The sequence below is a fragment of the Python bivittatus genome, unplaced genomic scaffold (genome assembly GCF_059951505.1).
Source record: "Python bivittatus isolate LINGU-HERP-01145 unplaced genomic scaffold, Pbiv_v1 ctg000350_np1212, whole genome shotgun sequence".
In the NCBI taxonomy this organism is placed as follows: domain Eukaryota; kingdom Metazoa; phylum Chordata; class Lepidosauria; order Squamata; family Pythonidae; genus Python; species Python bivittatus.
The window spans coordinates 6,796,071-6,813,971 of record NW_028277074.1 but is presented as its reverse complement, the minus strand read 5'-3'; the positions used below and the strand labels follow the sequence as shown (position 1 = coordinate 6,813,971).

The 17,901-nt window shown below is 39.8% G+C and overlaps 1 protein-coding gene across 2 annotated transcripts; it reads left to right on the top strand.

The window, feature by feature from the left end:
• Window positions 1-243: 243 nt before the first annotated feature.
• ACP6 (acid phosphatase 6, lysophosphatidic) lies at window positions 244-17,614 on the top strand. 2 transcript variants are annotated; one of them, XM_007427941.4, is made up of 10 exons: window positions 244-631; window positions 2,908-3,039; window positions 3,119-3,249; window positions 3,566-3,645; window positions 5,248-5,335; window positions 10,889-11,021; window positions 12,536-12,636; window positions 12,798-12,893; window positions 14,384-14,543; window positions 15,427-17,610. In XM_007427941.4, exons 1-10 carry the CDS (start codon window positions 434-436, stop codon window positions 15,565-15,567), a joined length of 1,260 nt encoding a protein of 419 aa, XP_007428003.1. In that variant the 5' UTR covers window positions 244-433; the 3' UTR covers window positions 15,568-17,610. The 2 variants fall into 2 exon arrangements, with proteins under 2 accessions (XP_007428003.1, XP_025022248.1); XM_025166480.2 differs by having other exon boundaries at window positions 417-631; window positions 2,911-3,039; window positions 15,427-17,614.
• Window positions 17,615-17,901: the final 287 nt, after the last annotated feature.

Below are 17,901 nucleotides of genomic sequence, written 5' to 3'. Positions count from 1 at the left end.
CTAAAACCAAAGTCAAATTCTCCCACACCCCGGTCCCACCTCCAGCGCCCCAAAGAACCTCCACCCTTCTCCCCCATTCACACCAGCCACGTGACCAAATAAAATGAACACGCAGCTACCGTCCTGAGACGTTAAGTGCCCTGATGTACTCTGGGAGTCGTAGTTTTTTTAGCGGTTACTTGCAACGGGAAGAAGGAACAGAAAAGGATAAGGAAACCTCGTTTCCCATGATCCGTCTCCCTCCTAAACGAGTTCCTTTCCGGGAAGTCTTGTCAGCTGGGTTAATTGTGAATCAGAGGATAAAAGTGGGGGCACGTGCTTTTACCCGGTGGTTCGCGTTGCATTCCGAGGCAAAAGTAGGGAAAGACGCCGGCGGCTTCTCTTGAGCGAACTTCTACTTCCTCTGGATTTTTAGGGACTGATTTACGTTAGCATGAATCTTTGGGCTCGGGCAGGCATGGTAGGCGCTCTGTCTTGTTGCATGCACCGCAGGAGGAGTGTCCTGGCCGAAGCTGAAAGGACCGACGTAGAGAGCAGCAGCGACAACGGCCGGCCGGAGTTGAAACTGGTACAGGTTTTCTTTCGGCACGGCGCTCGCACGCCCCTCAGGCCAATCCCGGGTGTTCAGCAGGTGAGGAGGAGAGCGCGGGAGTTGGCGAAATAGGCGCCGCCTTTCTTTCTCCCGCTCCCAACTGGAGGGCCAGCGGCTGATACGATCGGTGGAGAAAGCGCTGGTGGGAGCGCTAAAAAGAGTGCTACTAAATAATGCTACAAGTTATCTAAATAAACTTGGTAACAATCCTGGAAAGGAGACTGATAATTGTGGTTATCTAATGAGCTTCTCCAGAGCTTTGGGTGTCAACCACGTTTTAGCTGGTATATGGTGCACACCTGCATGTGGCTGGTTGTAGATCAGTGCGCTACTAGTTACTTGAGTAATCACGTTTTACGAACATCGTCTGTGAAAGATGATGCCGGCTTCGGTGACTTCCTCTCAGAAGTAGTAAGTGCTGGTCTTAGGAATGCTGAAAAATCAGCTGAGCAGCAACAAAATGGCCTAGCGGTAACCATGGCTGAAGCACAACTAAGACAGAGGGTGGTTCTCATGTGGTGAAGTTCTTTTTACAGTACATAAATCAAGTTATGAAAAGTAACATATCAGCCAATGGCAGAATTGCAGGCTAATATGATAGGTTTTTTAAAGGGAATTCTAGTCCCTGCAGACTTTGAAACTGTTTTTTTTCAACTTGCTGATATGGCATAATGATTTTTCACCCACTGAATAACTGATAAAAAGAAGAAAAAGGTATCATAGGGCCTGACCCACAAGAGAAGTGTCAGGGTTAAAAATGTCACAGTATTTATAGGCTCAAAGACAAGTGTAACAGTGCATTTGTTCATGGGCTATGTGTATATTACTACTATGTGTTTGCAAAGCATTAAATTGTTGCACATATACATTCTCTAAGTAGTTATTCAAAAGCTGACTTATTTCCCCAATTTGAAGCCCTCTTAACATGTATATTGAATTTATGGTTCTGTAGTTGCTTTTTGCACCTGACTTGCTTTTCTGGAAATAATGGTGGAGGGTATTTGTTTGCTATGTTAGTTAAAAATTTGTTGTTCCTACGCTATCTTTTGGATATAATGGACTGGAACTTCTGATATTTTCCAGTCCAATGCATCTGGAAGGCATCAGGTTGTATACCTCTGACTTAATGAAAACACTTAACCTGTATCATAGATTATAAAGTAGGCAAGAAGGTACAATGCCTTCTCAGCAGTTCCTATTTTAATAGCATCCTGGGAAAGCCTTGTTCTGGTCAAAACTTGGCCCAGAATTTCAAGATCTAGTTATACAAACTATCATAGAGAACATAAATAGATTTATGAAGTGCTGAAATAAATTGTATACTGTATTTAGAAATAAGGTTCAATGAGAGATATATTCCAAATGCATGAAGTTAAAAAGTAAAGATTGAATGGATAATGACTTTATTTACTTTTAAATAAGTAGCATTTATAAATTATAAGATTTTAATAGAAATTCAAATGAACCATAAATTAAGATAAGTCCCACTTATTAATGCTGCCAGATGGTTTTGCAATAGTACCACTTCGATGGAATTTCTGTGCAATTATTCCTAATAGTCATGTTTTGATGGTGTGTGAACAAGGAACAAAGGATTTTTTAGATTTTTTTTAATTCAGCCTTTATTATTTTTATAAATAACTCAAAGCAGTGAACATAACTAATACACTTTCCTCCTCCTATTTTCCCACAACAACCACCCTAGGAATGAGTTGGGCTGAGAGAGACTGGCTCATAGTCACCCAGCCGGCTTTTGTACCTAAGGTGGGACCAGAACTCAGTTTCCTGGTTTCCAGCCTGGTGCCTTAAACACAAGACCACACTAGTTCTGGAGTTTCCTGGAGATTCTAGAGAATTTCCTGGAAAAATACTTGCTTACATTGAATGCTAGTGACTGGTACACTATATATCTGTGTTCTTATTTTGCATACAATTCAGTGGTCTGTAGGAGCCTTTCCCAACCCAGTGTCTCTTAATATGTTGGGGATAGCCAAGATTGGAAGTATCTGAAGGGCAATAGATAAAGCTAGATTAGATATTTAACATTCTTTTCTGTATAACATTTTCAGTGTTAAGGTTCATTGTAGTAAATTCAGTTTCCATTTAATCGGTCATTTTGCTCAGATGTAGAAACTTTTCCAATATAGTTGGTTTTTTAATTCCTGTCATCCCAAGCATTGACCACATTGGGTGGGACTGATTGAGCTGAAGTTAAGCATACCTGAAGTTGAGTAAGACCTGGAGGGTTATATAAGTGATTTAGAGCTTATGATTTTTTTTTTTTAAACCAGACCTTTGTCATTTTGTTTTTGAAGCAGGTGGAGTGGGATCCTGCTCTTCTGGAGATCCCCGATCAAACAAAGTTTCACTACACAGTAACTAATCTCACAGGTGGACCGAGGCCATATTCTCCTGATGAAGAAAATTACAAAAAAACAGTGCTGAAGGTAACATATTTTGCTTCCAAAGCATTGTACTTTCCTGCCTGGTACTGAACAGTTTAAGTGAAACCTTTTCTCTTTCTAGGGAGGTGTAATTGCGGGGCAGTTGACAACAGTTGGCATGCAGCAGATGTTCGCCCTGGGGGAACGACTAAGGAAACGTTACATTGAGGAGACCAATTTCCTCTCATCATCATTCAAACCTTCTGAAGTCTTGTAAGTTAGTATTTAGTAGTATATTTTATGTGGTATGCACTAGTACTGAAGAAAAATGCAAGACCTGGTTTTTCCCAGAACAACCTTATGAGGTGGGCTATGCTAAGACAGAGTGACTAGTTCAGTCACCCAATAAGCTTCCATCGCTGAGGATGGACTAGAACTTGTATCTCTCCCCCTCATAGTTCAGCACCTTAACCTTTATACTACATTCAGTTTCAAAAGTCTTATAATACTCATCTATACTGTTTATAAGTGTATGTTGGAAGCAGTGGCCACCTGTGCTTCATTTCACTGGCTACCTTCTGTCTTTCAGCGTCCGTTCCACTAATATTGTTCGGAATCTGGAGTCCACACGGTGTTTGCTAGCTGGGCTGTTCCAACAACAGAAAGAAGGTTAGCAGTGAAGGGAAGCTTTTCACTGCTGTGTTTTCTATTCTGCTTCATATCATGTCTGCATCATGCACCCCTACTTGTTTTGTCACTCTGTCCAGGTGGCTCTTTTCCTGGTGATCTTTGTTATTTCACACTCTGGCCACCTCTTCTCCATGAATGAGAAAAGAGTGGTTTTGCTGGTGCAATTTTTTTTTTTTTGTGCAAAGGAGAGTGTTAGGTGCCATTCCTAGAATTCTTAGGGAAGAAGCTGTCATGAGATTTGAAGTAGATATGTTTTTAGATTTTGTTCAGTGCTGATGGGTGGCCCTTGATGTTCTTTTGTAGGTAGAGATCATGATTTGACTAAGAACAACATTTTCAGTTTCCAAAATGGGCCATGAGGAAAAAAAACAATACTGTTTTGTGTACTGACACATGGGTTCTATAGATGTAGTTTTGGAACCTTGAGATTCAGAGCAAGTTGGCAGGACAACTACATTTTATCCAAGAGTAGTAGCATGCCTAAGGGAGTAATAATATACATTATCCATTCCCAACTTGGTGCCCTTTTCAGCTGTTGAACTTCTCCCATTCTTCAGTAACATAAGCTATGGTTCTATTATTACCGTTATGGAAGTTAAAGTCAATCACCTCTCCAAGAAGCACTTTAGGCTTCTCGAATGGACTCCAAGAAGAAAAAGACTGGCAAATACAGTTGCATATGGACTTCAGAGTGGCAATTGTTGAGTTTACCTTTTGCAGTTTATTTGCTTGATCAATATTTTGTGGTGCAGGTAGATATTTATTTAGTTTTTATTTCTTACCAAAAAAATGATATACTGCCCTGTCACCAGACCCTAGACAGTTCACAAGAAATAAAATATACAATAAAAGCAATCCAATAACCCTACAAATAACTAGTTAAAATTCTATCATAAAATGAGGTGTAAAATTAGCAAAATCCATTATCCAAAACCCCACCAAAAAGGCTGCCCAGTGAAACCCAGATTCTATGTGGTAACATATGGTCCTGAAAGTTCTGGGCCCAAGACATTTGAGGATTTATAGGTTACCATGAGCAAATGTTATTTTACCTCAAAGCCTGTAAAAAATTACAGGGAGGGACAGCATCCTCTGACCTTAGTTCTGGTTTGATATCCTCAGCATTTATAATAATTGTTAAAGATTTTGATTTAAGACAATAGCATGCTGTGATATAAATTAATTCATAGGGGATCTTATGGTGTGAGCTGTTAAATGCAAGAGTTGAATATATCTCTGGCAAATATCTGATGACACTTGCTAATATAAGTATTGTATTTTACTGGCATTTAGTACAATGGGTGCTTGTCGTCTTAGTTTGCTGTCATAATATATCATTGGCTTGGAGCAGTAAGGTACTTGGGAATAGAGGCATGTAGGCTTTCAAGAGCAGAGGAAAGTCTTTACTGAGGTTTGTTCAAATAGTAATAGAAATGGATGGGAAATTCTACAAATGCTTAAAATCCAAAGTGTAGTTCAAGGTAGTTTTAACTTGTTATGAAGTGCAAGATGTCTTAGTATGAATCCTTTACATCTTTGATGCTGCAATTTGTGAAAGAGCAAATTTTGTTTATCACACAGGACCGGTTACCATTGTCACAGATGAAGCAGAATCTGAAATCCTGTATCCCAATACAATGAATTGCCAACAACTGAAACGTATGTATAGGTGAGTTGCCAGTATATTTCTGACTGATGTCATTATATGCATAGAATACACTGTGACATGTCAAAACCCAACTAATATAATCTTTCCAAAAGCTGCAGCTTATAATAGCTTTGTCAGCCATGAATTTTAGTTTGGATTTCCAAGCAGTATAATTTCAGTGTATGTAGAGGGTTCCAGATTGGTGATAACTAATGTAAGACTGCTTCATTATCAAAAGCAGCATGCATTCCCCTAAATTCACTGGTGGTGCTATTGGGAATAGTAGTTAAATTTGGCTTGTTGAGTATGGTTGATCTTCAAAGAATGGGGGCAAAGGCAGCTACTTTATCTATGGAGCAAGTTCTATTTTGCCTCTTTCACCATCATTATAGGGTAGGTGTAGGTAGCTGCAAAAGCCTTCAGCAAGTGGTTGTAATAATTATTGTCAGAGCCCCAGACTTCTGTATTAAGAGCAACTGCAGAGTACTCAAGCGATAGAGAAAGAAAAAGGCTAATTAGCTCTTCAGATCATAGCACTATTCCACCAATTACTACCATAGCTCCCAGGGCAGCTATTATAAATGGCCTCATACACAATCTATTTGCATTTTAGAGAATGAATAAAGTCTCTTCAGAAGGTTCCTTGGGACTGATATGAAAAAAATCTAATATGGGAGCTAACAACTTTTATCTTGAATATGCTGATATTCAAAGAAAGCCAATGGTATTTAGTTCCTGGGTCTTTCAGTGATAGCTACTATGTTCCATGTCTTATGAGATCTATGTTTTCCATATGCTCTTAATTTAAAGCAATTAAATGGGAACTAGCATGCTGCAAAGCATCAGTCTCACATATAATCCTATTTTCAGGAATGCTTCTAGGCCCTTTACTTACCCAGAGAAGTTCATAGGGAGAAGAAAAATGCAGAAGGCTTCAACCCAGTGATACATTAAGTGTTCCTACTCATCCATACAAAAGTAAGAGGGAGGTAGTAATTAGCATCTTGTAGAGCTATGAAAGTGGTTAGAAAAAATCTCACCTATATGCCTTCTGATAAAACAGTTGCATTCTTATGGATTTCCATGGCCATTTTGTTAAGAATGCCATAATCTACATTCAAAATCTATGCTAAAAAGCCTGGTGACTACTGTCCAGTTGCACTAAAAAGTAGAGGAGTATAATGCAGAATTCCATTCTTTTGTTCTTGATGAAGCCAATTTAGTGATTATAGCCTATATACAGGTAGTCCTTGATTAACAACCACTCATTCAGCAACCATTCAAAGTTATGACAGTGCTGAATGAGTGGTGGTTACAACTGGTCCTCAAGGTTCTGGCCATCCCTGCAGTCATGTGATCACAATCTGGGCACTTGGCAACCAGCTCTCACTTAAAATAGTTGCAGTGTCTCGTGGTCACGTGATAGCAATTTGTGAGCTTCCCAGCTGGCTTCCCACAAGCAAAGTCAATGGGGAAGCTGGCAGGGAAGGTTGCAAGTTGTTCAGGTAAGTGTCCCCCACCCACGCACCCTCCCTGAGTGTCATGGCCCAGGACTCAGATGCTGACTCTGAAGAAGAGTCTCCAGCAGAAACTCTGGAATGTCAGCCTCAGGAGATACAAAGCCAAGAATTACCTGAGGCTGATGAAACACAGGCACCATCTGAACAGCTGGAGCAGTCAGATGAGGATGATGTCAGGCCTCCCAGCCCCTGCACCTGGTGAGTAAAGCAAAGAGCAGAGCAAAGACTTCTGTGAGGCTCCTTGCCAAGCAAGGGAGTAAGTCCTTTGATTAAGGACAGCTGGCTGCAGCCTGATTTAAGAGACAGCTCTAACCCCTCATTGGACACAACCAAGTAATGTCTAGCTCTTGTGTGAAGTTCTTGTGGATTTTGTTTGGGAAAACTCTGACCCTTGGACTGGCTGACTAACCTGATCTGGCGCTCTGAATGTTGGACTGGATTTTGACTATTCTGCATCATCCTGTTGAAAGCAAAATGACTCAAGCAAGCTTTTTCAGAAACTGTTTTGATTTACATTCCTTTCCTTGTTTGCCATTATCTGTTCAGCCTTGAATAAATTGCTTTCCTCACCTAGCAACTCTGTGTGTGTGTGTGTGTGTGTGTGTGTGTGTGTGTGTGAGAGAGAGAGAGAGAGAGAGAGAGAGAGAGAGAGATGAAATGTGAAATAGGACCATTTGCTCCCACCCCCACATATTAACCCAGATAAATCTCAGAGCAGCTCCTCCTCCATGCAGGAAATATCCAGTGGCCATCCCAGAGAAATTTGATGGCTCTCCTGATCATTTTCCAGCCGCCTTTGCACAATGCAAACTCTACATGAGTCTACGCTTGAAGACTTCCTCAATGACTGTATGCGTGTAGGATCTGTAATCAGCTTATTGACTGGAAATGCTGCTAAGTGGACTACACCTCTTTTGCTGCAGCAGAGCCCTCTGCTTGGATAACTTTGATGAATTTAGCCAGCAGTTAGAGTTAATGTACATGGATCCTGTGAAAGCCCAGACTGCCAACAGGCCTATTTGTGAATTGAAGCAAGGGTGTGGCCTAGTGGTTGAGTACATCAGTGCTTTTAGGTTACTAGCCCAAGACCTTGACTAGAATGATGCTGCTGTGGCTGACCAGTTTCAGGAAGGTCTGTCAGATGAACTCCTTGATAAATTGGCTCAAACTGAGTGTCCAGAAACCCTTCAAGGCTTGATGAAACTCTACTTACATATAGACGGGTGTCTACAGCAACAAAGGGCCAGAATTCAAGCTTCTAAAAGATCAGACCTGCTTGCATCCACCATCCTGCACCTCCTGCAGCTGGGGAACCCATTCAAGTAGGTGGGCGGTGCACAAAATTAACTCCAGAAGAAAAGACTTGATGACACCGGGAGGGGCTGTGCTTATACTGTGTGGGCCAGGAGCCCAGCCTAGAGGGCTTACTAGACTGGGGTAGTTACCTGTAACTCAGACCCAGAACCCTCGAGTAACCATGACCAGACACTTAGTGGCTATTGTGGAACTTCAAGTGCCAGGAGGAAATTCCCTATTAACACGGCTAGGGTAGATTCTGGAGCTACAACCAACTTCATGGATCTCCAGTTCACAGCAGACTGGCATTGCAAAGCATGCCATTCAACCACCCCTAGTGGTTGAGACAATCGATGGTTGACCTCTACGGTCAGGTCCAGTGGTTTGGGCCACAGCACCTTTGAACATGTGACTGGGAGCTCACCAGGAAAATATTGAGTTCTATCTTGCTTCAACATTTCACTTTCCCATTGTTTTGGGCGTGGAGTGGCTTCAAGCCCATGATCTACAGATTGTGTGGTCGACAGGAATCATGATTTTCACTGCCCCCTGTTGTATCCACCACACAGCTGCCATTCCTGCAACCCTAGCAGCAGAACAAGGAGGAGATATGCTCCCCAGCCCTCCCAGTAAATATAAAAGCTTTGCAGATATATTCAGCGAAGGGGAAGCAGATCAGCTGCCACCACTGACAGTACAATTGCCCTATGATCTGGTGCCAGGAACTAAGATCTTAGTAGGTCGCCTCTACTTTGTCAGAACCAGATTTGGCAGCCCTGAGGGACTTCATTGACAAGAAGTTGAAAAGGGATTTATCTGACCCTCATCCACTCCTGCAGTGGCTCCTGTATTGTTCATAAAAAAGAAATCTGGAGAATTTAGACTTTGTAATGATTACTGTCAATTGAACCAGATTACTCTGTGCAATCGTTACTCATTGCCACTCGTTTAAGAGCTGCTGGAATGCCTCCAAAATGCCTGAGTGTTTACCAAGTTGAACTTTAAAGGAGAATATAAATTAGTGTGCATACATAAGAGAGATGAATGGAAGACAGTGTGTTGTACCCAGTACATGCATATCGAATATATGGTAAAGCCCTTCGGATTGACTAATGCCCCTGCAGTCTTCCAGCATTTCATGAACGATGTCTTCCGAGATCTTCTGGACTGCTACATTATTATTTACCTTGATGATATTCTGATTCTCTCATTCCTCGCAGAACATGAACAACACATGTGAACTGTGTTATGGAGACTCTGGGAAAACCGTTTATATGCTAAGCTCTCCAAATGTGAATTTGAAAAGACCACAATCAACTTTTTAGGCCATTGCCTTTCTTCCACTGGCATTGCCATGGATCCTGGTAAGGTTGATGCTATCCTGACTTGGAAGCCTCCGCACATAGTCAAGAATGTACACCTGCTGGGCTTTGCAAATTACTATTGGTCCTTTATTCCTCATTTTGCCAAAATCACAGCACCATTGAACAACCTCCTCTGGAAGAGGGTACCATCCTTATGGGATGAGAGGGTTCAGAAGGCTTGACACCTAAAGACTGCTTTTGCCTTTCAGCACATTCTTCATCATCCAGATCCAGTACAGCCTTTTGTAATATAGACTGATGCCTGGGAGCATCTGTGTGTGTGTTTGAGACCTGGAATAGGACATTGAGCCTTGCTGTGATTGTACTGTGCCTCCCTGACACTCATGCAACCTTGTACACCCAGCAGTAGCCACCCTCTCTGAGCCTCACTGCACTGAGGCCACGCCTCCCCTGCCACTCGTACCCTTGCACAACTTCTCCCAGCAGTAGCTGCCGTAAGCCCTGCCGTACTTGTGCTGCGCCTCCCTGCCACTTGTGCACCCTCCCCAAGCCTCGCTGCAGTTGCACCGTACTACTCGCGCACCCTCCCCCACATGGCAGCAGCCACCCCAAGCCTCCCTGGCCACCCACGCACCCCCTCGCTCCCTCTCCCACCCAGCAGCAGCCACTTGCCTGCCAGCCTGCTTGCGAACCACCTGGGACTTGCAGCTTCCTGCTGACTTCCCCACTGACTTTGGTGGTTGGAAGCCAACACAAAGTTGTGAGGAGGTGCTTGCTTAATGACCCATGATCCTCGCTTAACAACACAGTGGGGACTGCTGGGATTGCCATTGTTAAACAATAGGTTATGTGACATCACATTTTATGAGCATATTGCTTAGTGATGGAAATTCCAGTTCCAATTGCCGTTGTGACTCGATTACCTGCAGTTGTATGTGGATGGATGGATCGATCTTGAAGATTCTGGTGTTTTCTTATACTACAATGTTGCAAACTTTTTTTTTTACTTTGATTTTCTTTTTCTGAACGAAGATAAGTAGAAATTTAGTTTTATATCTCTTTGAATGAGCTCCTGCTCTTTTGAAACTGATTTTGAATCTTAGTATCTTCTATAACCACACATGCTTTGAAAATGATGCAGAAAGAGTGCTTCAGAACTTTAGTAATAAGAGTCTGAAAACAGTAGCATCTTTTTTAGGCTACTGGGGAAAGCTGAAAAAACACCTTACTGAAGTGAATAGCCTAAAGGTTTATACTTACACAAATTCTGAAACATGCAGAACTATACTTTCAAGCTGTGAATTTGAAATTGCTCGACGCATAAACCAAACCCTTTCTTTTTGAGAGGTACCAGCACAAAAATTACTATTGATTTTTCTGACTTCTAAAGCAACATTTAACAAGAGCCTGAAGCACTTTGTTTTCCTTGACAGAGATGGTTTGGCTACTGTGAATTTGCACCAAGGCATCTTTGAAGATCTGAAGAATATTAAACAAAATATGGGAATTAGCAATGAGCAAAAAGTAGACTTCTTCCTCCTCCTTGACAACATTTTTGCAGAACAGGTAAACTTCCTGTTTTCTTTAGCTATCAAAATGATTTACACAATTCTGTGGGAAAACCCACACTCAAGACATTATAATCTAGCATGCAAGAATCTTCATTGCAGAAGTAGGAAGATGGGTAAACATTCTAGCAAGTGAAGAAATCATGCTTCCTTTAAACAACATAAAATGCATTTTTTTGCAAGTCTGAACCTTAATCCTTTTATTCTCATCCTCTAACCAGCTGTACTCTGCATAAATGCTTGATCGCCTTTATCACTTTTCATTCTCTCCCCACCCCCGTGTGCATTCAATTTCTATTTTTGCTTATAACCTTTTTATTATTATTAAATGTACCTCTTCATATATGATGGATTTCTCCAAGCTGGTGTCATTCATATGCAATTCTCATAATCCCCAGTCTAGATATTACAGGAATTAAACACAGACGGGAAGACAGCAGTTTAGGGAAAATTTGGTCCAGCTTTTTACCAATGCCATATTATAATATAAGACCAAATAACACATAAGCAGTTCCCATATTGTAATTAATATGAATTAGGACTTTGGGTTAGGTTAAGGTGTACCTTTTAAAGTGCAGATGTTTTTCCCTTTAAATTTGCTGGATGTGATAAACCAAGCTGGACAAGCCACACTCTAGTTCAAGATGGGATAGTTGCCCAGATGTCTGCTAAACAATTTTTGCCCAAAATTTCCTAATAAGATCTATATTGGGACCAAGAAATATCATATGTTGAAATTTTTCTAAAGGTGTTAACACAGAAACAAATGGAAAACTACTTATTTAAGCTGAGTACATACTACCATAGTAAGTACCGGGTTAGTAAATAAGTACATTGTACTAGTAAGTACAGTGTTTTGAAATACTTTGTCTTTAGCAGCAGAATTTAAAATCCCCCTTCCATTTTTCTATATTTAGGGTTTATTTTCTATGTTGATTTACAAAGATTGACAAAATCTTTGAATGATAGATTTGGAGGTCAGTTAATTTACATTAAAGTCAGTTAATGTAGGAAGCTGCTTAGGCTTTTGGAACATTTCCATTATTCCATAAATTGAAAATAATGTCTAAACACACATTGCACATTTTGTTACGCAGCAAAGATCAGTGGTAGATGTTGTTTTTCAAGGAATCTTGGTCTGTTGTGAATGGTATTTATCATTGGAAAGTCAGAAGTCCTTGCAACATATTTAAAAATCACACTTGCAGTACACAAATTTCTAGACTCTTCAAGTTTTTTTTCTGGGCCACAATTTTTCTGTTTTTGAATACTATGGTCTTACTTTAAATTAAGTATGTCAACATATCTCGATTGTTGACCATATAATTCTATTATGGGCCAAGGAAATGTGCCATTTTGCTATCACCTAAAATGTATGTCAAAATTACTATTAGGTATCAGTCTCGATATGACATGTAAAAAATGCAGGTGTATTGTCCATGCTAGTGATATGCTTTTCATTTCAAGCTTAGACTTGTATTTTGCTTAATTCACACAATACTGTCTTTTCAGGCACATGACTTACCAAGTTGCCCTGTCCTGAAGAATTTTGCACAACTAATTGAGCAGAGGGCTGTTGACTCACTTGTTTATGTTACAAAATACAGTTCAAGGTGAGCATAGGATGGCTGAGTGGCAGCATCTGTTGGATACTAATATCTTTAAAGCCTGCTTTAGGTTCTCTTATCTGTTAAACCAAAAACAGTAGAACTGTTAAAAGAATCTATATATTCAAGACTTGTTTTGAAAGTATCTAATATTTTCTTTCCTATAGGAAGATTCTTCAGATGTCTGTTGGTCCTCTCCTGTATGCAATAGAGGAGAACATTAGGAAGGCAATAGAGCCGCCTCCTTCTGATGCTAAGACCACGTATGTAAATTATAGATATTAGTCTCCCTATCTTCACTTGCAAGAAAATACATAATCCAGAAGTATTCAAAGATTACATGGACTATTCCACTGGACACATCTTGCTAGTAAAAAATCTGTACAGATGGCTCTTATCTGCAATTGATAATTTGAGACCAAAACAGGCTTAAGGTTTTTTGTGCATCTGCAGTTTTGGTCTTGCTTTTTGTTACTCTGCACATGAACAAAATGGGGGATGGGGTTTTGCACAGGGTTAGAATTAGTTTATTCACTCAACATACCTACTTCCTTCTCACTGGGTCAGTTCAGTTATAAAGCTCAATATGATTTCCTCACAGCAGCTGGCCTTCAGTGATTTATTCAGTTGGTGATGGAGTGGCCTCATTCATGCCATGTGGCTCACTCTGGCTTCTCTTCTCAGTGTGACTCTTTTATTCTTAGTGAAGAGCCTCTCATTTGTGTAGCTGGACACTAACGTTGCCTGCAGACCACTTGCAGCTTCTTTCAATTTCTGAACAGCGCTAACATCCATTGGTGTGATCCAGAAATTATTGCAAGTAGTCTGTAGGAGGTCTAGCGTCCAGTGGCCTTCCATAAGATTCACAAAGAGCTGCATGGATTGGAGAACCCAGAGTGAGTCACATGGGATGAGTGAGAGGATGTCCTCCATCACTCAGCAAATTGCTCTCATGAAGACTAGGTACTACAGGGAAGCAACATGGAACCTGTACTATATGTATGTAGCATCCAGTACAATGATGCAAAAAGACTGAGCAAGTACAGGTATGCTGTGCAGACAACTGCTATGAAAGAAAGAAAAAGAGAAGATAAATGTTTGGAGGAAGAAAAGGATCATAGGCTACTGAACATAGCCACCCAATTCCCATAGACTCATGGTCTTTTTATTTGTGGTTTTGTTATTGGAAATTTTATGCTAGAATGGAACACTCATGTATTATACAGCCGTCAGGAAAATGGGTAAACATTGGAAAACACTGGTGATTAACTTTGGGTTGAAGGAAGCTTTTGTCAGATAAGGAATGCAAGCAAGATTTATGAGAACTATGACAATTCTAATGCCTTTGGTTTGTCTTTATGTGCTTTAAGTTGGGAACAGACTTTTTAAAGGTTTCTTGTAAATAGCCTGAATTATATTTAATATAGGTCACATGAGCTTTTGTTTCACAATAGCTACCATGAGGCTCTTGAATGTTTCATGAATGGAAACATTCTTGATTTAATTCAGTCATTTCTATTTGTGTGAAATCATGTTATTTATAGAACTGCTATCCTGTGTAAATGGAACAACCTCACAGGATTGCTACTGTGGGAATGAAATCCTTGCAAAAGGTGGGTTATTTTGTTTTAAAATATTAGATCACTTTTCATGAAAACTAATCATAAGTGGAATGAATATATATGTAATAAAATAATTGCTTGTACATTTAATGTGTTAACTTAAGAGTAAGTTATACTTCTTTTGCATTTAGGAAGCTCATTCTCTATGCTGTTCATGATATTACACTCTTCCCATTGCTGATGGCTATGGGAATCTTCAATTCAAAGTGGCCTCCATATGCAGCAGATGTGACTCTGGAACTCTATCAGGACTCCAAGGACTGGTTTATACGACTGATCTATAATGGAGAGGTACAAATTCTGTGCTACTACTACTACATAGATACTGTGCTGCTACTACATGTGCCAGATTGTGCTCATTTCATCTGAATATTCAAGCAATATAACAGACAAATAGTTCCATCATGCTCTCTATTCTAATCTCTGCTTGTTAAAAATGGAAACAATCAGTACTCTTCCTATACGAGATTGCTTTTGAAGAAAGAATAAAGAATGATGTACCTTAAAACCTAGGTCCATAACTGCAGTTACCAATGTGGCAATGAACCCTTCGCTAGATACCATCTGGGTTCTGTATCTCATTGGAATTGTTCCGTCAATGCTCAGGGCAACTGTTTTAGGAATGGGCAAGCTCCTTTTTCTCCCATGGAGATTAGCACATCCACAAAATGCTTTCAAAATTTGAAATGGGCCCAATTACCAAAAAAGTTGGGAGTTGTGCTCAAAAATCTATCCAGTGGCAATTGAAGGTGCTGATTAACTTTTAAAGCTGTACATGGCATAGGATCATGTTACCTGCTTTTTCCTGAGAACGTCTGCCATCCCACTGGATTGTTAGTTCCCTCTTTTAAATGTTGTCATCTGGTGGGACCTGGGAAGCAGGCCTTTTCTGTAGCTGTGCCTTCTTTGTGTAACAGCTTTCTTCCTGAGTTACAGAGAGCCCTTATCCTCCTCGCCTTCTGGATGGCTGTTCAGACTTGGTGCTAAGTGAGGAGAGGAGAGGAGGGGAGGGGAGCCCGGCATTTGTGGTTCTGTAATGGAATTGTTATCGCGCTTGGGTGGTTTGAAGTGTTGTCTTTTGTTATTTGTTAGTCACCTAAAGTTATTTTATGTAAGGGCGTCCATACAAATTTTTTTTAAAAAACAAGTTTTGTATTTTGTTTTTTTACTATAGGAGCTGATTCCAGGAGGATGTAAAGATGGTTTCTGTCCACTAGAAGACTTTTTAAATGCTCTTTCAGTATATAGCACAAAGCCGCTGGTATATGACATGATTTGTTCCCAGACAGAAGAGACCCTTTTACAACACAGTTGACTTTTACAACACAGTTGATCAGGAAGGCACAGTGACTTTGTTACTCTTTCTAAATAGTGTAAAAGTAATGTATTATTCACTGTGTTTCAACTTGATAGCTGAAACTGATAGCAACAAAAGCTTGTTATAATGGTGAAAATGGATGCTAGTTTCACATTCTGGAAATGAGCATAAGTAGTAGAATGAAAGTTATTTTATGGCATATTACATTACTACTTATGGGAGTACTGATGGATAGTCAAAGAGCAGTTACTACAGCACATCTTTCTTCATAATACATTTTTTTCAGTAATATATTTAAGTTCTCTTTTATACTTAAAGAACATGGCCTACTTTTTAATGTTTGAATCTCTTACTGAACATTTTGAGCTAAGTATAATCATCTTTGTATACAATTTTTAAACTTCTTAAGGTATAGTCACAGAATTACCTCTTCCTACATGTTTTTAATCTTAATTTAAATGAAGAGCCTGCCTAAAAGTATAGCTCTTAGAAACTACTGCATTATGGATAGTAAAGTTTCTTTCTGTAACTTTTAACACCTTTTCCTAACTGTATCATTCAATAATAAAGCTGAGGTTGAAAATAATTTCTCATTTGAAGCCTGAAATATGAAAGCATGGTTGTTAGCTACTGTAGACCAAGGAAGGGGAAACAAGACTTAAGCACACCTAAATGTTTTTTTTCTTTAATCGGTGAACCAGGAAGTAAGTGTGTGCATGTATGTTTTCCTTTCCTGAAAAGGAAGTTCACATCTGACCTGTAGATTTCCATAGATCAGCTAAGATGATGGAATAGGAAAGAATATTTTTATGTTAAACTTAGTGGTGTGGACTAGTCATATCCACAACTCCCATGCAATTCCTTCTATTTCAGTTGTGGTCAATTTAGCCTATGGCTGAAAAAGGTTTTCTAGTCCTGGCTTCATGTATCTTTCACAGCAACAAACTCATATTGTGAGTTAGGCAACAAACATATGGCACAAGTTGTTTAAGCAATGTACTTGTTAGAGGACTTAATGAAAATTTTTCTGGAAGAAAAAATTAATTATCAGCGTGAACATTTACCTTTACATCTGTCAGCAAGACAGTAATGATAACGTCTAGGTGATTCATTAATGGCAGCTCCAAGTGCATGAAATACATGTTACTGGAGAAAACAGATCTACATCAGTTATGGTTTCAGTAAACCCATACTGCATTTAGCTTGCATTCTGCAACAAAGGCCATCTCCAGACACACAGGCTTCAGTTTCCAGAATCCCTTAACCTGGATGGGATCAGTGAGATCGCTCAAGAGTTTAAATTTGTACATCTGGAATACAAGTATATAGGGGAAGTCTGCTCAGGTTTAGTATCACTGCTAGCGGTGATACGCATACATTCAAAATACAGTTGCCTGCAAGTTTAGGCAGCTCTGATCAAATGTTTCAGTGAATATTAAGTGAACAGCTGACAGAACCTCTACATAATGCAAATTTGAACTCAACATCTTTCTGCAAACTTGAATGCATACTTATGATTTATATACAGTTTATAGATTCAAAGCCATGAATACAGCAGGTTCATACATTTGGACATTCTTCTATTCAGTGCTTTGTAACATCTACTTTGGCTAAATTGTTTTCAAATGTTACTGTAGTTATCTATGAGTCTTACTATTCTTGCTTTTGGAATTCTTCCCCGCTCTATCTTACCAAACTCTTTTAACTTAATATTTTCCCCACAGATTTTCAGTACTATTGTTTGGGAACTCTGAAGGCCATTAAAAAAACTTAGATTTTTCCTGTACATACTTCATGGTTGATTTGGAGGCATATTTTGGATCATTGCCTTGGTGAAATATTCAGCCTCTCTTCGGTTTCATTTGTCCACTGACTGTAGGACATTAGCTTCTGGGATGTGTTGATATTCAGTTGAACTCATTCTTAATTCAACCTGCACAGTGTTTCCTATGTCAGTGGTTGCCACACAACCCCAAAGCATAATAAAGCCACTCTTATTGGAAGTGTTATTTTCTATAAAGCCACAGTTGGAAGTGTTATTTTCAAGTGCTTCACCCTTATTTCACCAAATATATCTTGTGTCATTGTGGGAAAACAGTAAAAAAAAAATGCTTAATTAGTCCAAAGCCCTTTGGTCCAAAATGTTTCAGGCTCCTCCAGAGGTGTTGTAGAAAGGGTGAGGGGATAGCATACTTCAAGCAGTAATTTTTGTGATTAGGTTAGATAAGTGGTTAGCTTGTGACAATACTCCCACGTAGATCATTGTTATATAAGTAATAGTGTACAGCGGACAACTACTCCAATATTACTAAACCTTTCAGCAGGTTGTTT